General features: G+C 39.9%; 2 protein-coding genes across 12 annotated transcripts in view; both read right to left on the bottom strand.

Moving 5' to 3' along the window:
* Positions 1-1,427: 1,427 nt before the first annotated feature.
* Positions 1,428-5,420, bottom strand: CUNH1orf115 (chromosome unknown C1orf115 homolog). The gene is made up of 2 exons (XM_062605708.1): positions 4,965-5,420; positions 1,428-2,885 (listed from the first exon to the last, which is right to left on the bottom strand). Exons 1-2 carry the CDS (start codon positions 5,238-5,240, stop codon positions 2,766-2,768), a joined length of 396 nt encoding a protein of 131 aa, XP_062461692.1. The 5' UTR covers positions 5,241-5,420; the 3' UTR covers positions 1,428-2,765.
* Positions 5,421-8,317: 2,897 nt separating this feature from the next.
* The window catches only part of MARK1 (microtubule affinity regulating kinase 1), a 58,374-nt gene continuing 41,579 nt past the window's right edge, over positions 8,318-25,112 (bottom strand). For 2 of the 11 annotated variants that reach the window (XM_062605817.1, XM_062605828.1), the window contains 9 exons: positions 24,786-24,885; positions 24,101-24,213; positions 22,634-22,808; positions 21,395-21,585; positions 18,720-18,820; positions 16,427-16,588; positions 15,378-15,632; positions 12,547-12,591; positions 8,318-10,462 (listed from right to left, as the gene is read on the bottom strand). In XM_062605817.1, the coding sequence (XP_062461801.1) occupies positions 10,108-10,462; positions 12,547-12,591; positions 15,378-15,632; positions 16,427-16,588; positions 18,720-18,820; positions 21,395-21,585; positions 22,634-22,808; positions 24,101-24,213; positions 24,786-24,885 (1,497 nt within the window). In that variant the 3' untranslated portion in view covers positions 8,318-10,107. Of the gene's footprint in view, positions 10,463-12,546; positions 14,810-15,377; positions 15,633-16,426; positions 16,589-18,719; positions 18,821-21,394; positions 21,586-22,633; positions 22,809-24,096; positions 24,214-24,785; positions 24,886-25,112 lie in introns of those variants that run through there. The other 9 variants (XM_062605819.1, XM_062605822.1, XM_062605818.1 and 6 more) reach the window with 9 other exon arrangements.

Raw genomic sequence — 25,112 nt, 5'->3', positions numbered from 1 at the left:
CAACACTGCTGTGTGAGCTGGGCTGGTGACGAGTAGCAAAACCCCTAGCCAAGGCTTGGCCTCCCCAGCTGAGAAGTGGATCACTGCCCAGGGAGAGCTGATAAGCAGCACTAATTGGTAGCCTCAGTTCATTCTGAGATAGGAAGATACGCTGCATGAATCACCAGGTGTTTATAGCAACAGCACAGGAGGATACTTGCTTGCTTTTTCTTTCTCTGTCCTCTTTCTTCGTTTTTGGTCCATTTTAGAAACACTGTTCAGCAGAAGCTGCCTCATCCATATGCATGAAGCTTTTCTCAGGCTCACACAGAAACACCATTTATGTATCACTCAGGTTCTGTATGGATGGCAGCCAGGTTATTCCCTTAACATTGCACCAGGTAAGCAGAGACCATAGGTCAGCAGGCAAAAGTCAGTGGCAACCATTGTGCTAACGGTTCACAAGCTAAAGTTCATGTTTACCTTTGGTGGAAAGTCCCTACACTAATGGGTTGGACCCCTGGTGTTGCAATAAGGGAGCAGCCTTTCTATTCACAGGACACACGGTTGAATAGATGGGACACTCATTTCACACAGGAAAAATGGAAACACAAACCCTCCCTGCATTGCTTTAGTAACTGAAAAAAGGAGCTCTAATGATTCAGGCTTTAAAACAGAGAGTGGTGTAATGAAATTTGAAGTTAATCCCAAACAGTGCAGGCTGGTGTGGCACATGGGTGGTAATACAGCTCTGTTCCTACTGCAAAACACCCAGCTGTTATCAATACCTTCTGCCATGCTGGTGGGGCACATCAGGACAGGTCTGTCATAGAATCATGGAATCACAGACTGGTTTGGGTTGGAAAGGACCTTAAGATCATCCAGCTTGACCCCCCTGCCATGGGCAGGGACACCTCACACTAAACCATGTCACCCAAGGCTCTGTGCAACCTGGCCTTGAACACTACCAGGGATGGAGCATTCACCACTTCTCTAGGCAGCCTGTGTCAGTGCCTCACCACCCTCACAGTAAAGAACTTCCTTATATCCAATCTAAACTTCCCCTGTTTAAGTTTTAACCTGTTGCCCCTTGTCCTATCACTACAGTCCCTGGTGAAGAGTCCCTCTCTCGCATTCTTGTAGGCCCCCTTCAGATACTGGAAGGCTGCTCCCTATGAAGAAGCTCAATAGAAACAGCTAAAGGTATAAATCAGTGAATGAAATCTCTTTGTGGCTATTCCTACCCCAATTTGTGCAACCTTAGATCCTCTTCTCCACACCTTGCCCTTCCTGCCATTCCCTGTGGCCTGGGCTACAACCATGTCCTAGCAGAGAGCCAAGGCTAAGGGCAGAACAACATGGGGAAGTTTACATTGCAGCTTCCCCTTGCTGCTGGGAAACTCCTCCTCTCTGTGCTGACTTATGTGTGAAGGTAAACGCACGGCATTGATTACACTGCTTTTATTTACAGTCCACTTACAGCATTAAAAATATCGACTTCGTTTTCATTTGTGACACTTAAAAGCAATATGGCGTGGTCTGCTGAGACATGCAAACCCCTTCATTCAAAAAAGGCAAAGAAAGCAAATGAGCAGCACTTTTTACCATATAAGTCAACTCCGTGATTACAAAACCAGTATCAAAACTATACTTATATTATAGAAAGATCTGTAACACACAGAAAGTGCTAGCAGGAAAATCACTGACTGCTACCACAAAAGACTGATAGAAAAAATACCCCAAAACCCCAAACCCCACAGAATTCTGAAGGCCCACAAGTCCCATTGTCCTGTGTCATCCATACAATCATATACAAGGTTTATATCCCTGGAGGCTCTTCATTGCACCACTGAGCTGAGCCATCTGCTGTTGGCATCCTCTAGCTACAACATCCACACATAGAAATGAAGATGGAGCTGGCAGGATTTTTGGCCCCATTGTTACACAGAATGGTTGTACATTCTTACACCAAAGGCTGTATGCAGTTCTTTTCAGATGCACCTGATAATTTGGGTTTTTTTTCCTGGTGAACACCACAGAAGCTGAGTGTTCCAGAATCAGGTATGTCAGATACAAACTGTTCTGAGTAAAAAAAAACCAAAACATTTGGATTTCACAGCAGCAGAGGAAAAGCTTAAAACACCAGTCACAGAGAACTTTTAATGCCCCTGGATCAGAAAACAAACACATCTCATTTCCTTTCTGGATTTTTAGGTCAGTTTAACATTTAACGGCTCATGATGCCCAGTGTTTGAAATCAACAACTGTGATGTAGCAAAGCTCTCCGTGTCTCAGACCATAGTCCATTTATATCCAGGTATATTTTTTATATACTTATAATCTTAACAAAACAACCTCAGAAAACCAAAGACTGCCTTTTCCTGACCCCTTGTTATCTGCTTCCTCCACTGCCTTGACAATTCCAGTGTGACACCAGCCACACTCTGATCTCCACCTCCGCATCCTCTATTTTCCTTCATTTCTCTTTCCCTCACCTACTTGCTTTTCCCCCCGTCCTTGGCTCCCTTCCACACACAGCACAAAGCTCTAAAAAACCATCTCCTGTCTGAAAACAAACTTCAGCTCCATTAGTGGAAGATTATTTCCTAATCCTTGTGTTTCTTTAACCTGATCTGATTTAATGCTGTATTTGCAGAGAAGAGCACTCAGTCCTGGGTCTCCCCAGGGCTGGCGGAGAGGCTGGGGCCATTTGTCCAAGAGGTTTCTCAGATGCAGGGCTCAGATTTAACCCTGAGTGGCCTCATGTCCTCACTGATGGGGCTGCACTAGCGGACGAAGGATGCCACTTGAGCTGCCACTCCAAAGGGAGCAGAATAAGCCGATGCTAATCCTTGCAGGCCGACCACCAAGTAGCGGCATCCCTTCTGCAGAGCTTTGCCGACGTTCTGTGGAGAGAAAGGGGATAAAACCCCCAGAAATTAGAGGAAATACCTTCACATAAAGTCATTCTGACCCAGAAAATCGACTTCTCCCACAGCTAATGAGGGCTTGAGCACAGAACAACATTCACCATCTATTTTTATATAGGAATACACACCCACAGAGCACAGTGTAACCGAGCGGATGCAGCCTCCACAGGAAGCCAGGCTTCATCGTGGGCTTCTAGTCAAGAATAAAATTAGCTGAAATTCACACCTAGTTTATAGGGGTATGCGTTTCCCACACACACATGTGCTAAGTATGTGGGCACACGGGCTGTTAAAACTGGTGCTGAACGAGAAGGCAGTAAAACACTGAGAATACTTCTATGGGAATTTCATAGAATCCCAGACTGGTTTGGATTGGAAGGGACCTTAAAGCTCATCCAGTTCCAACCCTCTGCCATAGGCAAGGACACCTTCCACTAGAACAAGGTCAGAAGAGAATTCCTGCTTTGGACTCTCATTGCTTTTTGTCAAAAAGACTTTTTTTTTGGTCAAAATTAGAATGTTTTGAGCCACTTTCACACCTTTACACATTTAAGAACTCATCTGTGTACTGCATTAGAAAGAACTTGCTACAGATTATTTAAATGAAAAACTTAATCTAGTTTCACCCTTGTTTGTGCTCACACAGTTGGTCATAACAGGGAATTAATACAATGTGGTTAGTTTGGGAGGACTACCAGCATAGTAACCCTTTATGGTTGAGTGAGACTAGATCAAAATCATCCCCTGTAATATGGAAAACACTGAAACAGAGGATATTCTTTTAAATTGGTGAAATCCAGTCTATATCTATTATACTCTTAGGATTCTTCCCTGAGGGTGCTGAGGTGCTGGCATAGGTTGCCCAGAGATGTTGTGGCTGCCCCATCCTTGGCTGTGTTCAAGGCCAGGCTGGACAGGGCTTGGAGCAACCTTGTCTAGTGGGAGATGTCCCTGCCTGTGGCAGGGGGGTGGAACTGGACTAGCCTTAAGGCTCTGCACTGTGAGCAGCTCACCTTTACGTGTTGGTCTTCACTGCCAAAGCCAAATTGGCCAACCTTTCCCTTGGGGATGTCGTCTGAGCGATATGAGAGGGAATACGCAGTGTCCAAGAACCACACCATGTGTGTGACATCAGAATCACCGTGTTGGAAACTCCAAGTATCAAATCCATCATGAAAGAAGGAAATACTCTGTTCCTCTTTAGGAAACAGTGGAGCAGCTCATAACTGTGCTGTCAACTGTAGCAGTACCTTTGCTAGGCTATCTGGCCTTTTCTGCATGTCAGACACAGCTGGCGTATCTTTACCAAAATCATCATTTCATTAAGGAATGCAGTAGAAAGTCACGTCTCGTACTGACAGCTGTGATCTCTCCAATAGGAAAAGATTCCCAACAGCAGACAGGTTTTTCCTGCTAACACTGACATTATTTTTTGCTACAAACATCCAAAACATACCTGAGCTGTACTGAAGAGACAGGAATGACAGAAAAATAACCAAATTCTGCCAAATGGCACTTCAGCAATCAAAGGCACCCACCTTTCAGGGGCAAAAAAGCTGTAAACCACCAGGCTGCCAGACTTCTGATTGTCCCACAGGAAAGCAAAAGAACAATTCTGACCCAAAATAGCTGTTACACAATGAAAAAACACGTTGCTTTTTTCTTTTAACCCATGCTAGTGATTTTCAGGAGACACTTAGAAGGTAAAACAGCAAATGCATGTACTGGAGGGGAGGTAGTACCCTGCTTTAAGAAAGCAGGCCAAATAACTGGAAGTTTTAAGGAATAGTGTCAAAACAGTGACGCCGAAGGAAATACAGCACAAAGGCAAAATACCCGTCACATGGATCGGCTTAGTGCCGTTTTGAGTGCGAAACTGCAGATTTCCTCCTCTTTGAACCTGGCGGGGGCCGAAGTCCTGCCCTCCCCAAGAAGAGCAAGACCAGGAGCGGGCTGACACCCGCCTCAGCGCTGAACACCGGCACCTAAACCGCCTGAAGGACAAGGCACGGAGAAGCCGGTGCCGCTCCGCGCTGCCCGCCGCTCTGCCCTCACCTTGCCGTACTTCTTGAGCCGCTTCCCGTAGTGCCGCTTGCCGGGGGCCCGCGGCGGCCGCAACGGCTCGTAGGGATCGGGCAGGAGGGCGAAGCGCACCTTCCTGCGGCCAGCGCCTTCTTCCTTCTCCTCCTCCTCGGGGGCCGCCGAGCCGCTCCCCGCCGCCTCCTCCTCCTCCTCCTCGCCACCGGGCAGGATGCTGACCTGGTCGTCGCCGGTACCGCGGCGGGAGAAGCGGCTCCGCGCTTTGTCGCCCAGCCTTGCTCCCACCGTCATGGTGCCGCTGCCGCCGCTGCCGCCCCGTCTGCGCCCAGCGCTTCCCCCGCCGCAGGTGTGGCCGGAGGCGGCCGCTGCCCCCTCCCCGGGGCGGGACGGCTGCGGGAAGAGGCGAGCAAATCCCCGCAGGACCCGTGGATACCGGTAACCTGGGACCCGCCGCGATGGACGGCGGGGGAAGCGGGGGCCCAGGGCTGCCTTCTCAAGGAGAAGTGTTGTGCCCACATGTGGGGCAGGCGGAGGGCCCCTGCACGTGGACGGGCTGCAGTTTAACCGCTGAGCTTCCCGTGCGGTGTTTGTGTACGTGGGGTAGATCACAAAAAGCAAAATTGCATAGGGAGGATGTAATTTATTAAGCCAGGCGGTGTATTTATCAATACAAATGCTTCAGATGCATTCAGGTCCTTTACTGTGGATTTTAGAATCATAGCATCAACTGGGTTGGAAAAGGCCTTTAAGATCATTGAGTTCAACTGCTCCCCAGCACTGCCAAGGCCACCACTAACCCATGTCACTGAGGGCCTGGTCTACACCGTGTGTGAGCATTTCCAGGGGCGGTGACTCCAGCACTGCCCTGGGCAGCCTGTTCCAATGCCTGAGCACCCTTTGGGGAAGGAGTTGTTCCTCATCTCCAGTCTAAACCTCCCTAAATATTTTCCCTATCGAGGAACAAAGCCTTGAATCCATGTCTCTCCAAGACACGCCCTTAACATTCAGCAAGCGAATCCTGCACCCAGCATGGTCATTGGCCCCAAGGATGGGTGTCACCATCGTCACAGCTCCAGCCAGAAAGCTGTGTGAGCGAGAGCCTGGCCAGTCCTCTGAAGGGTGGGGATATGAGCCAAGTCTCGGGCCTGTCGCTATGTGAAAAGTGCTCTATCCCTTCCCCTGTTCTGTATTAAACACATCACCACTCCTGTCACCATCACCAGGGTTTTAATGTGTATTTCCAAAAGGTTGAGGTGGAGACCTAAACCCAGGACAGGATAACTGGTCCCAAACAGACTTCTACCATGGTCCATGCATGGCACTTGGAGCTTGTTCTTCCTCTGGACTCCGGTGCCTGTCTCTGAACTACCCATTCTCTTCCCCAACTCAAGGAGCCAGATGCTGAGCTTGCCTTTGTCCTGGAGCCACAGGGATGTCCTAAACACTGCAGAGACAGTGAAACAGAGGTGACACCAGAGGTCCTGTCCCAAACACCTATTCTAACAGTAATGGCATGGTGTAGGAGTTCCATTTTGCCTGCTCTGATAAGCTGCTGTAGATTTTCATGTGCCACTCTCTAAGATAGTTTGAGGGATGAAGTAATAGCTTGATGCTGATTAAGTAGCAGCATCAAAAAATAACATATCAAATGTTTAATGCTGAATTTTGCCAATTACAATCTCAAGGTACTTGAAAAATGGTAAATTCTTTTTCTGGGGCTTTGAAAAGTGTTTAGGTCAAGGTTTCCCATTTATAGACCCATTACTGAATGTATGCTTTGTCCCTAAACAAGAAGCATAGACAGTGAAAGATAATCTGTCTTCTCATGAGGGGCAGCTCTTTCTCCACAGACTGGGTTTGTACCTAGTACCTCTCAGATGCATGACGCTAGGTATCAAAAGGCTCATGTCCAACAGCTCATGGAATTTAAGCACCACTGGAACACTCCAGCATTAACGACACCACTTGCTTCACAAGGAGTGAACGTTTATAGTCCTTCCACTGACCTCTGTACATGTTAATGTTTGAGATCCCTTTTCACGCACTCCAATTTACTTAGTTTGGAACTGTCTGTATACCCTAAATAAAGAAATGAAGAAAAAACCCAACCCAAACCAGCAGAACCATGCAGTAGTCTAACTGCTGACCCCCAAACACCCCCTAGAATGCTGCCAAGGAATTACAACCAACTACATAAGCCCTCTGTAGACCCAAGGCATCCCTTCCCCTTCCCGGAGGTGTGGAACATGACGTGGTGTTTTAACTGTCTTTCAGCTTTGGCAAGTTAATGCCACACTGATCCCCTCCCACATGACAGTCAAACTGCATTTGGATCCAAATGTTCTAATCCCGCTCTTACCCATAGAGTAACTTAGACACAACAGGTACCTAACAAGATTGTTATTGAGGGACCCAAGAACACCCCAGGCATTGAGGATTCAGTAATATCCCACTGATTTCTGTACCAAGTGCGCTCTACTTGCCAATAAACCCACCAGTTCTGAAAAAGTATCTTTCTTGGATCTTCCCATCTTATTCCTGCCAGGAACAGGTTTGGGAAGCCAAATGGTGCGCTTTGGTGTAGCTACACCTTTCACAACTCATGCTCATGCTGAAGCACTTGGTGTATCTGCTCCAGAGAGCATAAGGCGGGTCAGAGCTTGTCTTCCAGCAATGGAAGGCAGAAGAGCAGCAGGGCTGGGGAATCAGGGAAGTTCACACAGTTGACCATTACTGGAAATAATGCCATTAAACTGGCACTTTAGGTATCACGTTTCATATGAGCGCTGAACTGAAACACAGTCTCCATCCTCTGGAAATGGTACATGTGTTTCGGGGAATATGAACACATCTCTGGTTACATGAAGTACTGAAACTCAGCGCCAATGTAGGGCAGAGTCAGCTGGGTAAAACCACAGCTCAGGAAGCCATCCTGAGCCCTTAATCTACCCTCTCACAGCATGACCTATATTTTTTTCACTGAACCTTCTGAAAAGGCAAAGGGTTTTGTTTCAGAACTAAGTTTATACACGATCTTGGGTTAATAGTGGTGTATTTTCAAAGATAATTGAACATGGGATAGAGTATTGGATGACATGGTTTAGTGCAAAGCATCCCTGCCCATGGCAGAGGGTTGGAGTTGGATGATCTTAAGGTCCTCTCCAACCCAAACCATTCTATAGTTCTATGATTCACAGACCCCTTACCCTGCCTTCCCCACTGAGAGGTACTAAACCACACTGCAGGACCCCAGAACCAATGCATCACTAATCCTGAATTCAGTGTTGAAGATGAAGCCTGTACCCCATGAGCCTATTTTGCTCCCTGCACTAATCACTGTGCTTTTATAAAGGGCAACCAACAAGTAGTTTAGTATGAGAACTGTTCAAGTAAGTTTTAATAGAGTGCACCAGTGAATCAAGATGACTTGCATCAGATTTTGTTTCAATGAACATCAGATAAAAAAAAAAAAAAAAGAAAAGGGGCTACAGTTCTTTCTTTCCAAACACCACCCTTTTTCTAAGGCAACAATACACGTCCATTTCAGAACATAACTGTTACATAGGAAAGCTACATCACAGTACAGCATGTAAAGTCCATCTCGGTCAAGAAGCCATTAGAGAATGGCACATTTACTACACTTACAGCCTTCTAACTTAGGGTTACAGAGTTTACCACAGAGGGTTTTTTTATTTAATTTTTTTTTTTTTTAGTTTTTATTATTTTAAAGTGACAGTTTCTTAATGAACTTTCTATTCTTCACAAGAGTGTGCAGATGGGGCCCTTACCTTGATATTACAGTAATTACGACATTAAATAACATTGCACAACCAACCTCTATGGTTAATTCAGTACAAAATAACAAGTATTAAAATGTACCAGTACTAGTGGTTTTACATAGTTTATAATCATTAATTATGAAGGAAAAAAATGTGTGGGGTTGTCTTTTTTTTCTTCTTTTCCATAGGCAAGTGCCTAATTACAAAGCTGCACATTACAGGCATAATGATGTGGAATAAATACAAGAAATCTGGTAAAATATTAAACACAAACAGGTTACATGGGAACAAACTGTACAACCACAAAAGCATAAATCAACAATTTACCATTATAAACAATGTATGTTTAGCTGTAAAATATCCTGTGGAATTGCATGTACTCTTTGGGGGGGGGGGCACATGTTCCAAAAGCCAAGCTAATTCCTGAGGTGGTATTACTAACTGAAAAAATTGGTCAACACTTCAGATTATCTTGTGCTATTAAACAGTCCCAATATTAACATATTTCCATAAAATGGAATTTATAGTATTCTGAAGGCAGCAAAAAACAAGTGATACTTTACACCATGAGAGTCAAATAAATCATTATGGTTCTCCATTGTGGTGCTACATTGGTTGATGGGACATGGGAGTAAGCACTGTAACTTACAGACAGAACATCACTTACACTTGGTTTCTGTTCCCTCACAATTCTGAGCTGGCCCAAGGCAGAACAAAGGATTTTAACTGTAAGTGCCAACACTGTAAACATGTTTGTATTTTGTTTGTTTTTCAACTAAACACCACCCGATAACAAGGGCAATAAGAGCCTAAGATAAGCAGGAACAGTCTAGTGTAGAACAAAAGCTGGTTATTCATCAGCTTTCGGTTCACATTATGAACAATCTTTAAATAATTAAAAATGGTCATGCTACAGTTGTCAAAACTATTTTTGTGCATCTGACTCAGGAGAGAAGTTGTTTAAAAAACGCATGACAGAGATAAGACTTATAAAAACCACCAAAAATGTAAATGATAGGGAAGAATTTTTCCAACTCAAAGCATCAAACATATATTTCTGTGCAGAAATCTAGACAACTATACAAGATCTGAATTTAAGCAGTCATCTTTTTATTATACAACTCTATGAACATAAAATGAACAGAATGCTCTATATACTTACCTGTACATGTGAACATAACTTCTTTAGCTACAGTTATTTAATATAGGTCATACTGGATTTAACTTTACAATTCTGAATAACTATGTATAACCTTATTGCAATAAGGGCAATTTCTACATGGGGAGTTTCACAGGCCAATCACGTTAGGCGTAACCAGTACATTCAAAGTGTAGATCATGTATGAATCTTCCCTGATCCCAAAAAATTTAGGTTCTCTTTACAGCTTAAGCTCGTTCGCTATCTTGGATGCAATGTTCTTAAATGCGATAGAAGTCCCAGATATTCTTTTGAAGCGAACTCCATTGAGCGACAACCGCGGCAGTTTGCAGACTTCCATCTCCCACTGAACAAGGCTATCTTGTCGTGCATCACCGTGAACACAGAAGAGCAAAAACCTCTCTTTTTGTTCGTAATCACAGTTATTAGCATCTAACACTTTCCGAATCTCTCTCATCATATCATTAGGGTCCATAGAACTAGTGGTCTTCATACTCCACGTGAACCGCAAGGAACGTGGCTTGGAATCCTTGCTATCCTCCTTCTCTCTGTCTTTTGGCTCCCCAGAAGCACTCCTGGAAGAAGTGACATACAGAACAGTCAAGAATAAAAGCCGTAGAACCAAAAGATAGAAGAGAAATACAGTTCTTGAGCAGGGGTTTCTAAACTGCCATTGCCACACAGTCACACAGAAGCCAATTCAAAGGTTTTGATGGACAGGACGCTGCTGGAACAGTCGTGCACCATCTGCATGCACGTGTGCTGCAGAGCAGCACTGGGAGCTGCTGCCAGTACTGAAGCAGCTCCCAGTGGTGGCACACAAGCAAAGCAAGTTTGAAAACCCCTGCTCTAAAACGTTCTGATGACATGTGCAATGGTAACTGCAGCGGACACACGTTACTCCAGACTGCTCCAAAGAAAGTGGAATCTATGTAAAAGCATGACTGAAGTTCTGCTGATTTCATGATCTGGAGCATGCCATACACCGACAGAACTGAAGTTGAGAGAGACAATCCTGAAGCAGAAATCATACTGTAAAAGCAGCAGAGGAAGAAATCCCACCCTGTGATTCACAAGAGTTCAGTTAATTCCCTCCCCTCTTTTCTTCCTTTCCCTCCTTTTTGCATTTATTATGTATTTTTGACCTCTCTCTCTGTAAAAATATAACAATGTGCTTTATTTTAACAGATTAAGCAAAATTTTTTTGCTGTAATTTGGTTGTAAACAGCTTGCTTGTCAAGCAGTTAAGGACACAGCCTGTGGCTTTTTCATGGAAGAAACAGTGACATATAGAAACAAAGTAATTTTGTTGACACAATGACATGGACAAAATTTCAAAGGATTAATTTCCAACCAAGGTTCTTGCTCTGATGCTTCTTTTATTTATTCAATTGCAGAAAGCATTTGGAGAAACAGCACTCATTATTTAAAAGTAACAGCCAACTGTTTCTATTCTTGTTCCAGCTACTTCAGATGCCTGATGCCCCCCATCCATCACTGGGGAAAGGTGCTGTTCTCATTTTGACAGTCTACAAACTGTCACTATTCAGAGAGGAGTCAAAACAAGCATTTTTAATTTGACTTTCAGTGTGATCCCCAAGAAGCCACATCAGTGTTAAGCGACAGAGCATGGCAGGGAGAAGATCTCAAAGACTTTTAGCCCAAAACAGACACTGTAGGATGACAAAAAGTAGAGGAAGCTGGAGAATGAAAGCAAGAGCTGAAAGCAATTTCACACTTCATTTGAACAGTTGATTAATCTCTTTTTTCCCTTTCCACATCAAGAATTTGACAGCTAATAAACTTTGAATTGAAAAGGGCTAACGTAAATAAAATGTATTGTGTATTAAACAATGAATCCTGTTAAAAACGTGCTGCCTTTTTTTGTTGTTTAAATAAAGGCTTTCTGTTTTGACATCTAAGCCGACACTTTCCATAAGTGACCAGTTTAGGATGCAAACTACAATGCCTGTTCATTAGAGAGCATCAAAATAAAGTGTTAAGCATTGTGCTAAGCACACCAAAAATGCAGAACCAAATGCTGAGATATGGCAAAAGAGCAGATATACTGGAAAATGAGCATATGAAGGAATGCTTTAGTACTAAGACAGCAGATACAGATTTGTGTACAGTGGTTGCCATACAAATTCAGTACTTAGCAGTCACCACCCTTTTTGTCTCTGAATGTCACTTATTTCTCAATGTGAAGTGACATTCATTTCACAGGGACTAAAGGTGTTTACTTCTGGTTAACAGCAGCTTTAATAATGAATGCAGTAAGCAACTATAGTAAAAATGCGATATTAAATATATACACACACACAGACACAAAGTATACTATATTTTCTACTGAAACCAAAAGTAAACACCATTAAATATTTATAAGCCAAAACATGATTTTAAGTGCCTAAATAATTGGTCAGCTCCTACAGGGGGCTTTATTGTTCATGGGAATATACTTAAATAAAACTTTTATATCAAATACTTCGCAAGGGATAAAGGCCCTCACCAAAGCCCCTCCCCCCACAAATAAAAACCATTTTTGAAATGCAGATTAATTAAATACTATTCTATTTTACATCCTGATTAACTCTTGAAGAAACCACTTAAACCTTGATGCGAAAGACCTAGGAGCGAAGTATTAATAGTGGCTCCTCACCTTGAGGTGTCAGTTCTGCCACTGGCTTCGCCTTCACTTGGATCCCTCAAAACAAAGTTAAGGTTGAGATTCAATGATAAAGGTGAAAAATAAAAGTTAAGAAAACCTACATCTAGAACAATGTTAAATAGCCACTGATCGAAAAAAGAGAAAAATCAGTATAATTATGTCAAGCCTAACACTGTTTAATAGTATTTTTCCCACAGCTGTAAATTTAACTTCCCTTTATGACACCTTCACTTCTTGCAGCTCTAACACATAATGGTTTATTTATCTGTTTTTTAAATTGATGGTAATATCAACACGTTATTCTTAACCTACTGCAGACAGAGGGCAATGGCCACATGTAAATCCAGCAAGCACACAGGATCAAGGCGGTCTGGGGGAGGGGGGTGCTCCACTCTGCACCCTTCTGGCCAAGCCTTTACAGCTCAGTCCGGAGAGCACAGGGAGGTGCTCTTGCTTAGGCACACTCAAATTATTAAAGGTAAGACGTGCCTAGGAGTTTGTGAGATCAAATGTTTGGAGCCCAGTTGAGAAAGCTTACTTCAACACCTGCTTATCTTTAAGCAAATCAGCTGTTACACTGGCTTTGGCAAGATTACTGGTGAGCTAGAGGTTAAACATGTATTTTTTTTTTCCTCATTTTGGTGAATTATAACTGTAAAAAGGAACTGTTCTGTATTATGCCCTTTTAGTCTGAATCAACTTGAAAAACAGTGTGTAAGCCACCTAGGTATGTTCCTAGTGCTGCTGTACAAACATTTTAGCACACAATTTCAGCTACTAATTTATAATATCTTCAAAACACAAATACTTTAGTAAATAACATCAGAGAAGCATCATTTGACATAAACCATTGATGCAAAATACATCAATACCCTATTCGTTAAGCATTCTCATTACGGATTTGTTTTATATACTTACCAGAAAAGGCATTTAACCTTTGCCAAAAGATAATAAAAGTCTTTCATGACACCTTCTATTCAAAGTATGCTTTAAACCATTATTTACTGAGCAGCACACAAGTTAACAGGCATGCAGTTACGTGATCCAGCTAAAGAACAGCAACCCCCAAACCTCCACCCAAAGTCTCAAACAACCCCCAGTTTACAGAAACAAAACCACAACAAAACACCAAACCCTCCACCACCACCAGCAACAAACCACCCAAAGCCCTTATAAGGCCTTCATTATAGGAAAACACATTTTTAGCTGTATAAGGCATAACAGGAAATTGTATAAAATGTTCTCTAGTAAAGATAACTTTAAGACATCAATTTACAATGTTAATTCTAAATACACAGTTTACAGTATTATTCTAACATTGCAGTATAACATAATGAAAATATTCTTTGATCTGACTCATCAAAACAATTCAAGATACCATTCCTTGCAAATAGCAATGAGCTGCAGTGCAGAAAACCAGCCTGTGCTCTTGAAATTGGTTAGGTAAGTAACAGAAAATACCTTTTTTTCCCCATTAAGAAATGTACCCTGACAACACAAGAGACTAATTTTGCTGTAACTTTTGTTTCTTGTTTTAAACTGCAGAACAAATTCTTCCCCCCCACCCCGTAAAGTGCTGGAGATACCAATAATGGAGGATCATAGTCCTGTATCTTCAGGTTTCTGAAAAAAGAAAATAATTCACATACTTTTTTTTTGTTTTTCTTTTTAGTTCATCATAAGAGGTATTGCTTAAACATACAGTGAGGCACTAGGTGCTCACCAGGTTAAATCCATTTTATAAGGAAAACACTGAATTTCTAGCTTTCTCTCTTCCCTTATAGTATCATCTTATGCAACTCATATTTTACTTACAGATTTGCTACTATCTTAACCTAGGTTTGAATTTTTATATCTATATATTATATATATACACACACAGACAAATGACAATTCATTACATAACAGCATAATTCTGCAAAGAAAAGCGAGGTTTACAAGACATAGTTCTGTTGTAAAACTGACAATAATGCATATGGATACATCCATAAGTAGGCTTAAGAATTATAAGTAAATCACTGTTAGATAGGGGCAAACTGAAAATTAAATCCCATTTTGGAAAAGCTATTGGGACTGCGAAGTCAATAGTCACTTAATATTAAACTATGTATTTGAAAATCCTTCCCAGCACTTCTTACAATATTATTACTGTTAGCATCATCACGGGAATGACCGCAGGTCCAGGGTGTGTGGGTTTTCTTCTTTCAGAATCCTGAACTTGCTTTTGAAGAAGCTGGTAACATGATATGAGAGGCTGCATGATACTGAAATATTAGTATTTCCAGACATCCAGACTTCTGCCCACTTCTACACTTCTCATCTACTCATGTATTTTAGAAGTCCCTGAAATAATTTGTTAATACCTCTTCCCTCTAAGCATGGCAATGAAACACTTGTAAATACAGCCCTTGCAACAAAGTGCATCCAGTTAAAATATTGTTATTAAATAATGACTCATTTTTAAGTCACTGCTTTCAGTATTTAAGTTCATTTCATTTTAACTTAATTGTAGCATCTCTGTATTTTAGCTGTAAAGCATGAGTAAAAATGCTTTTGAGAAGCATTCTTTTGCTCCTTTCAGATAAAGCAGCAGAATAACTGGTCAAACATAACAGTTACAATACACACAGAGAAGTAAAACAAGGCAGGTTCTGAAAGGGACATACAAACCAAGCAGCATTCTGACTAAATGTAACCAAGCAGCATTCTGACTAAATGTACATCTACTTCAGACTTAAACTGGACATTTTCAATGACTTTGCAAATATGGCCCTATATAAGCTGAACTTTCCTTTTTTTCTCTTAAAAATCGAGGTACTAACCTGCGAACAAACTTGGAAGTTATCTTGCTTATAATACCAGTTGATGTCCCTCTTCTAGCATGTGCAAAAGCACCGGTTTCATGTGATGGTGAGGCAGGCGGTCCATTGTAAGTGGCATTACGCCGCTCCCTTAGCTGCTCACCATGGAAAGTGCTTCGACTTGAACTCCCCCGAGGAAAGCGGGTTCGGTCTGGAGTGGTAGTGCTAATACTATGAGCAGACGGGGAAGCAGCAGGCACTCTTTGAGTTGCACTGCTGGGAAAACAGAAACATAAATAAAGAGAAAGACTGTGCTAGAAACCCTCCTACATGACAACCATTTCTCAAAGACAGGAAAAAAAATCCTGCTCTTGATTCCTTTTTCTTTAAGCCTGATTCTACTACTTATTTCCCTTTATGATTCATACTTAGAAATAATCAAGATACATATTCATTGTAAAATCAAACTGTCTCAAGTATTAAGAGCAGTTAAAAAATACATACAGATAATAAGACAAAGGGAAAAGGTAGAAAACTCTGTAGTAACATCTGAATGTTCCTAGTCCTCTTCCTGAAAACTATGTTCATCAAAACCTTTAACACACAAGCACTCCAAAAGCTTAACAGATACTTCTTAAGAAGTAATCTGGCACAAATAAATACATAAAGCTATTTGGGCAATTAACAGTAACTATACTACAGTGCTTTTAAGACAGAAATGAGCCTAGCAATCTACAAAACCCAAAGGTTAACATTTCAGTGTCTCACATGACTTTATGGTGGCCTGTGTTGTACAGTCCTGTCTAAATTAGTTAAATGTTTAACTACTTAAGTTTTCCAGAAGCATCCAGAGGGAGGCAGTCAAGGGACTTTTTTAACAATATGCAAACATGTTATGAACAAAATCAGGCTTAAATTGTCTGTAATGCCCACACTACTTGAGTAACCTGGTGTTTTGAGACAGAATGCAAAATGACAGTTTTGAATAGACTGCAATCAAAGCAGATCATGGACTAAACAAGAAATTTTTGAAGTGCACAGCATTAAAGAAATAGTAATCAATTTATTACCTTGGTCTGTAAGCTTCAGTGCCGTCTTTGATGGTTGGCAGTGTAACTTTTATAGGATGACCAGAGGCAGACATAGACTTTTGATGCCGAGGCCGTGTTGATACAGCAGAAGCTACTGCAGAGCCTGCGGAAGACGTGCTACTCGCAGACATTTCTGTTAGGCTTTTACCACGGCAGCAAGGCAGGAGGGAAGGACAAATGAAAAGGGAAAAGAAAGGTTAGAGTATAACACCATAGCAAACAGGGAAAATAACAATTAATTTCTTCTTTTAGTGCCATTTAAAAAACCGGAAGACTGAGTGACCCAGCTGCCATATTCAGCTTAAGGAAAGAATACAGAATTATGAGAAAATTATGTTCATCCATAAATCACATCACCATATATGTTAAATCAGGCCTTTTCACTCCTCCCAAGATTAAAGGTTACACACACATTATTCAAAGTAATGAAGAAATACCACAAAGGTACATGGAAATAGTAAAAAAAAACTGAAAAAGAAATTTGCAAAAGCCTTAAATAGATTGATTAAATAGAGTCTCCTTTTGTGAAATGAATACCCTTATTTTCAGTTAAAACTCAAACACCTAGAACTTGAAACATTTGGAACTGCTGTCACATTATCACTTGGTAGCAAGTCTATTTTCAAAGGATCAAGTTGTACTTCTCCTCTGGACCATCTCAACCACTGCTAGGATGAGCCAAAACACAGTTCTCTCTACCCTGCTTTGCCTAAGTGGCAAGGAAGAGATGAAAGTAGCAGTAAAACTATCATCTTATTAATTTTTAATATAAAAGTCAAATGACTTTTTAATACAGAAGTCAAACTACAGCTTTGTCTCCACAAGCATAAAAAAAATTGCATTAATAATGTATTAGCAACAACAGTCCCAAAGCTAAATAATATCTGTAGCAAAGAGGTAAAGATTTAGTGTGAGTAAGCCAATTACACAAGATTTTCAGCTATACCAAATACAATCACAATGTATTACAGGAAAGGTGAGTATACAACTCAAAAATCCCTCATTTTTCAGAATATGCTCAAAAAGCAGAACATACTCATTGCACTTATGAAAGGAACAGGGATTAAGAGTTGTCTTTTCAATGCTATAGAAAAAAAATTAAATATAAATTTAAAAAATGAGAAACTTTTGAAATAAAATCCCTTCTCATTATGTTTTTGGTATTAAATCTATTGCAGGAAAACCTGTATTCATTTTTGTGAGATCAGAAAAATTACTTAAGTATAAATTTTAATCCTAAAAAAAAAATTCTTATTTCTTTAAAAAAAAAAAACTGTTGCAAACTTTGTTCAAATATTTTTATCTATAGTCAAAAATTTGGAAAGATGCTTTTGAGAGCACCTAATAATTTGAAATTAATTAAATACTGAAAATCAGTCTTTTTAATGTACCTCCTTATAGCACTCGGAATAGCTGTACTTCACGTGTTCCATAGCTCATTTTACTATAGTTCAACAGCCCTATACTCTTGCTATTTTCAAAATTAAATGCATAATTAAAAAATTCAGACACCAAAACAGAAAATAAAACTAAACTAATTTACTAGATGGTGTTATTTCATGCTAGGGATTTTCTGATTCATTTTACCCTTTGTTATTTAAGTAGCTAACACCAAAATAAAATCAGAGTAAGACTTAATGCTTTAAACTAAAAAATATCCAGTTTGCATTACTCCCCAGTAAAGCCAATGTTTATTTTGCAGTCAGGTACAGGGTTAAACTAACACCAAGGATGAACAAAGGATGTATCTCAAAACCCCCAGTAATTGTGGCAGTGTTAAATACAATAATATTTAACAAAACATATAAACAGTGTAATTATCATCCCAAAAACACATACAACTTGGTTACCATCTCTACTAAAATATTATTTTAGGCCAAAAAATTGTACCATATAGAATTGACAAGTCTTAACAATTTTGATTACTAGAAGAAATGGAAAGGGATTAGGCTCCACTGTTGGGGTGATCCAACAAAGTTCTCCATAACAGAGTTGTCTATTTGGTTGTAAGCAGTTACTTTACTCACTGTTGCAAGACAACCATTGGTAATAAATGTGGATCCATAAAAAGAGACAAAGGCAAATCTACATATTTAGTTATAAATTTCATTACAAACATAGAAATTGTGGTGGAAGACAAGATGAAAAGATACAATCGGACTTCATGTATTTCACACCATGCTTCATAATGGTATTCACTAATTGCATAACCTGCTTCTCTGTGCCTCAGCTTTTGTACCCAAATTAGTAAGTAATAAAAGTTGAAGAATACCTGTTGTCCTTCCCATTCTGTATTGCAGAATAGCGATCTGAAGAACGTTCACAAACGTAAGTGTTCCTCCTTGTCATTCCACTACCAGAAAATACATTATTCTAGAAGAAAATTGAGACAAAAATTAAACTAAATACCTTCTTCTACTGTATATTGTGTTGTACAGAAATGCCAGAATTGGAAACAAATAAAACCAGTTTCATCCCTTTATGTATATTCTTAATGTCTTCAAATGTACTAGCCTAATGTATTGAAACAAATAATTTATATCAGCTATCTTTTCTAATAGCTTATTCACCATCACTTTACTGTACCATTGAGAGTACACTAAAATAAAACATAGAGAAACTCAAATTTGCTGACATTTGCTTTCCTAAGTATTATTATCCAATTCCCACATACTGTCTTACTAAGTTATTTGTCTCTGGGACCAAAGGAACAAACTGGAATCCTAGAGAACACATCTATCTGGCTGGTTGAAAGGCTTCCCTGTGGAGATTAAGTTGCTAAGGCTCCAGCCTTACAGTTACTTGCCTTCTGTCAAAAGAGGTTTCAAGAGAACAAAAAGAAAACATTCTTAATCTGTGTCTGCCAACCCAGAAATTATTATGCAGATAACGCCAGATGTGTCTTGTAGCAACAATAAAAATAAAACTAAATAAACAGAATAAAAAATACTGATGGAACTTTCCTTGTTACTGATTTCAGTTTGCACATACTTCATAGAATACCAATGTTCTCCTCCTCCCCTGTCATGCACAGATTAGCTGCTGAAGGCTTACTTGCAGTACACGATGGACAATTCTGTTTTTAATACAGTACATATTGAATTTGGGGTGAAAGAGGTTTTCAAAGTACTAACCTAACATACCAATACACGCTGGCAAGATTTCAAATACTCTAAATTTGGGAACTGTAGGGCATCATGACCTCTGCAAGATTTACTGTGTGTTTAGGTCTCCCTCTTCTACAGATTTGCAGCATTAGTATCACCCCCCCAGAGACTACTGAATAAACTGTTTCAAGGCCAATGTGTAAGGAAGATTAACAACTGCACTTACCTGGTTTTCGAATTAAACTCTTGCAAGCTAGACAAGTATGACTGGAGGTGACAAACTTGTTTATAAGAAATCCTACCTTCCCTAACATCACCCTTAAAGTTACACAGAAGTATTTTAAAATTATCCATATTAAATTTGCTTTGTTCACTATAAACACGAGTTTTAAAAACCAAACTTAGATTTTTTTGTAAGCTGCTCAACTTTAACTACTGCTGCAATATCAGACACCACTATTCCTTAATCTTGCCCATCACAAAGCCTCTAAGTCCTCAAAACACAAATACTGAAGTTGCCATTAGCAAGTAAATCAGTTTCTTATTCTGAATAGCAAAGATATTCCATTTAATTAGTTCTCAGAAAGCAGAGAAATGCTTTTGATACATCAGCTTGTACCATACGTGACTGTAATCAGCTCTGGGGCAATATAGTTTTGGGAAGGCTCAGATATGAAATCTAATCTTAGAAGTCACAAAGTTCCTGCATATAATCCACACAGCCCTAATTTCAAAGACTCTTTGTGGGGATAAACAATTTATTTTAAATTTGAAAGAAATGTTTAAAGTGCCTGCAGACACAGCCTGTAGAACAGCAAGAGTTAACATGAACTTCAGCATCTATTTTGTTTAAAGAAAATTCCTGCAGAAATGCATCTAACCTCCCCAGAGTATCCAAGATGGGAGCCAGCATGTAGAATCCCAAAGGACAACGGCAATTCTTGCTGCCTGTGCTAAAAGGTGGCCAGAATTTTTGTATTTAATACAGTGTGCCTCCTAAATAGCATAAAGTGTACTTGAATCTTAATTTACAATTCCTTTTTTCCCCACATGAACTCTTGCTCCTAAGTAGCTGATTAAACATTACACAACATTTTTCCATTGTATAGCCTAAACACTGATACTACTGCCCATGAACTTCCACAAAGTAGATGCTTTCACATTAGGAGAGGCAGACTCTCCTATTTGGAACAAAGATGTCTAAGGCAGTAACATGATACTAGTTTACAAAACTGTGAAGGACGTTGTAACAGAAGAACTAGAAAATAAATCATTTCTTATGACAAGAAACAGGTTGTAATTCGTAACATCAACAGGCACACACACCAGGGGAAAAGTAGGTTGTTCCCCTCCCCTCCACCTTATTTGTGAAGTCCAAAGAGCGGTGGTTTCAGAAAACTAAGCAAAGTCACAGGGAAAACACTTATGAGGGATATTACACAGGATTATTCAGATGAAATCTCTGATTCAGGAAGTCCCCTGGCTTCCTTGTAGATACACAAGAATTAGAAACCAGCAACAGAGCACTCCATATTGGCACTGTTCTTATGTTCTTTCCCTAAATATCCACTATTTGTCTTGACAGATCTTCAGTTTGCCCAAGTGCAGGCATCCTAGTGCTTACTCTTATGTTAGTGTTAGAAAAAGTAAAGTTGTGGGGGAAGGGAAAAGTTTATGTTAAAGGCATCCACTGAAGCCTGTCTATTTCTGTCTGCCAGCAAAAGTTACCAGAAATAGACTTAGTGGCTTATTCAGTAACCATTACGTCTATAGTAACCTTATGCTGCGGATTTTGTTTAAATAGGGAAAAACAAATATAACCAGGCAAAAGCACACTCACACTGGGAATGGTGGATTTCTTTCTTTCTGGACCCACAAGTGGACTTGCAGCCATTTCTCCTTTGGATCCCACTGTAGTGCTGCTAAGTTTGCGTGAGACATCCTTGTCCCAGTCTTCCTTCTGTTCGCTTTCCACACTATTTGCCTGAGCCCTTTTCGTGTATGACACAGCAGGAGGAATTGAGGGACCAACTGCCAAATAAAACCAGAATTAATAAATACCTAAAAATAATCATTGCATTTTTCCTGGCCAAAATAGTCCAGATACAATTCTCTGAGCCCAAAAAAGCATTTGAACAACTATGACTGCAAACTCAGCACATACATCAACCTATTCAATTGAGGTTTGCCAGGTTAAGTTTTTTACCTACACTCTCTTTGCAGTTCAGAATTAGTTCCCATTTCACATCAGGATGTAAAACCTAGAAGAATATTTTAATTCTAACTTTAAACACCATGGAAGCTCCTTTTCCCCTGAAAACCCTAGAACTATTTTGTTTAAAAGCATGTTTATGGTTGGAAAATTACAATTCTTTCCCCCTTACCATTCTTTAAAATGCTTTGAGGCAAATTTCCATCTGTAGAATTTTACATTCCCTTGAAATAAAAGTCACATTAGCTGATGATCCTCACAATTTTCCTTTTTTTCCCCCCAAAAAGTAATCACAACGAACTACCACAGAGGGAAAACGGTAAAAATAGAAATAATAATGTAAATTAAGGCAGAGAAAAGGGACATTTTTAGCATTTTAAAAATATTTCCTGTAATTTAACAGCTCTCTCAGGGGGTGAGGGGGAAAAAAAAAAACAACAAAAAAAACCACCTTTTTAGTTAATGTTTTAAATGTGCACTCCTTTTTGATGTAACCACTTTCACCAGAAAATATTTCCCTAATAATTGGTAAAATTGTTGTCTCTTGGAAACAATTTGAACCCATCTTCAAATGCACTGGTAAACATAATGGTTTACTGCTTTTGACTCTATTCCAGACCAATATTTTGCCATTACTTCGTAAACACAAAACATCCTCAAGCTCTTATTTAGTGAATAAAGCAAGTAACAAGTTTAAAACATTAACTCTCTAAGTGACACTGACCCAGAATTACGACAGAAGCATTCATACAAATAAAAGCATCACAGTGGAGCACAACGAGATACACAACAAATGCACAGAGTGGTGGACCTGCCAGGTTCACAAAACACTGCACATTCAGACTTCAGTTGTGTATGTTACTTTACTTGTTGGAATGTCATCCCCACCATGATCACTGAAACGCCGTTGTTTCTGGTTAGTTGATATACTCCGCTGGACCTTCAGGTGAGCGGGAGACTGCACAGAACTGTTGTTGAGGTCACTGCTAGGACGAGACCTTTGACCCAAGTTGCTGCTTGTCAAGGACTCACCTCCTTCAAACTAGAAGAAAAAGTTTTTCAAAGCATAAATTCAACATTGCTGGTACTTTCAGAGCATTTTGAAGCAAAGAGGTAAAATTATACCCAGAGTTTAATTTTATTCAAAATGAATTTTATCACTTCATGTGTGTGTAACAGTTAAACCTGCTTTAGCAGGGGAGTTAGACTGCTTGATCTCCAGAGGTCCCTTCCAACCCCAACCATTCTGCGACTCTGTGTAATGTGCTTTAAAAACACAGCTAAAGCTAAGAAGTTAATGAATGCTGAAAACAAAATTAGCAGACTCCACAGTTACAAAACTGTGCTATTTTAAAACCTAAGCCAAAGAGTGGCTCCCTCAACTCTTTTTTTAAGCTTAAAAAGCATTTCTAACTTCAGAAAAATTCCAAAATGCAGAGTGAGTCAGAAGGGCTAAAAAAGAAAGTACTACTGATTCAAGGATTCCTTACAGCCCTTTAACACATCTTTATAAGGCATATAATTCAGCCACCGGTTCGTTGATATCTAAGAAGCCTAAGTTGTAAGAGCAAGCAGTGGAAAAGACAAATATCCTCTTCCAAGTAGTTTAAGTCAAAATCATGCTAGACATATTCCCTCCATGCTCTGCCATCACAAGGGAATTCTGGTTCAGAGATGCTGTGGGAAAACGTACTCAACAATGCACATAGCGGATCTACACAGTCTTGGAAATGAAGGAAGGCTAATGAAGCAGCAGGAAAAAATTCCCTTCAAAAAGAAAGCCGTGGTCTTGATTTGATTTCTTGAAAATCCCTATGGTCCTAAAAGATCCTTCTAGCTCCAAAACAGTCAAAATATTTCCTATCACAAATATATTAATGGCCATCATGCAGTTATTTATTATATAATAAAATACACTATAAAATAGTACAACTGAGAAAGGCTGAACGCATTTCTGAGAAATAAATGTTACATCTTAAAAGTTTGAGGATTGCTCTAGTGAAATTAACTATTTCAGATTTTAACTGTAAATGCACATGACAGGAAGAAGATTGAGCACTTAGAAGTCAGGCCACTTCAGATTAACAGCTAGCTTTTTAACAAAGCAATTCAACAGATTTACAAGCAAATGTGAAGATACTATATTCAGTCTATTTCTTCATATGGGAACTAACAATATATCCAAGAAGATATGAAAAGGGGAAGACATTAGCAAGTTATCAATTTTTTTTAACAGAAAATGTTGCAAAGTAGTTCAGTAAAACATTAATCACCAGAATATTCAATTCAACCAGATATAAAGGTGAGAGAAGACATAAATTAAGTAGCACTTACTTCAGGTGGTTTTCTACCTAGAAGTAGGTAAGTAGCCATGACTTCATCATACTTTTGGTTTACTAAAGATTCATGGATTTCTTCTCTTGAAAAGCCCATTGTCACCATTATGTCTAAAAGTAAGAAGAACTAGATGCATTACCAGAGTAAGTGCTTGAGTTTCCTGACAACTGAAGAACAATGAAAGTAGTAAAAAAAACACCTTATAATTTAACATATAACTGGGATTCCATTCAACCAGCATCATCTTTGCTGAGCAAAATCAAAAAGACTGCAACTCTCCTCCTTTCATCGTTATGCTCTTGAAAACTCCCAACTATGTTATTCAACAGAGTTCAATGCTATTCAATGACGACACTGGCAAATAGAAACTACAAACAGCTATAGGAACAACATAGCATCTTTCTCTGACCATGCCAGATAAAAACTGTTGCTCGTTTCCTTCTGCATGATGAATTCTGTAATCTTATTCGTCTTTTACTATGCTTGTAGATTTATGCCAGCTCTATGAAGTCACAACAGTAGTTATAAGGAGGGCATTGTAATGAAATTTCTCATTTAAATAAAGAGAAAACATTTTATTTGTAGGATGAGATTGCATGTCAAATTTGGTAAGAGCTTAGTGGGATCTACAAGATAAAACTGCCTGTGTACATCAGATGCAACATCCTTGTAATAGTCTTACCTATTCTCTTAGTGTCATTAAAATCTGGTTCAGGTTCAGTATATGGCTTTAGTTCTTCTTCTTCATGGCCAACATTCATCCACCGATCCTTCATAATTTGCTAGGGAAAGAAAGGAACTTTAGGTCAATATGCCATTTACCATGCCTAGGGAAATCTGGGTGAGTTCGTCTGGGGAAAAACAGCCCTTAAAATTCATAATAAACAGAATTCTGCTCTTTTACTCACACCTTTCCCCTCCCATCTTACAGTTTATCTTTCACATCCTCTAGTCTCCATTAGTTCACACCCCCCCCCCCATTATTTATCCTTTACAGTATCTACCCACT

The sequence above is a fragment of the Pezoporus occidentalis genome, unplaced genomic scaffold (assembly GCF_034315485.1).
Source record: "Pezoporus occidentalis ecotype Australia unplaced genomic scaffold, CSIRO_AGI_Poc_V1 ctg93, whole genome shotgun sequence".
Classification (NCBI taxonomy): Eukaryota; Metazoa; Chordata; class Aves; order Psittaciformes; family Psittacidae; genus Pezoporus; species Pezoporus occidentalis.
The sequence above is the reverse complement of the archived record's forward strand: the minus strand, read 5'-3'. Positions and strand labels throughout refer to the sequence as shown.

Coding starts and splice junctions, on each gene's coding strand:
- CUNH1orf115 (XM_062605708.1), bottom strand. CDS start 5,240: ATGACGGTGGGAGCAAGGCTGGGCGACAAAGCGCGGAGCCGCTTCTCC. Junction 2,886..4,964: donor GGCTCAAGAAGTACGGCAAG/GTGAGGGCAGAG, acceptor TTCTCTCCACAG/AACGTCGGCAAAGCTCTGCA.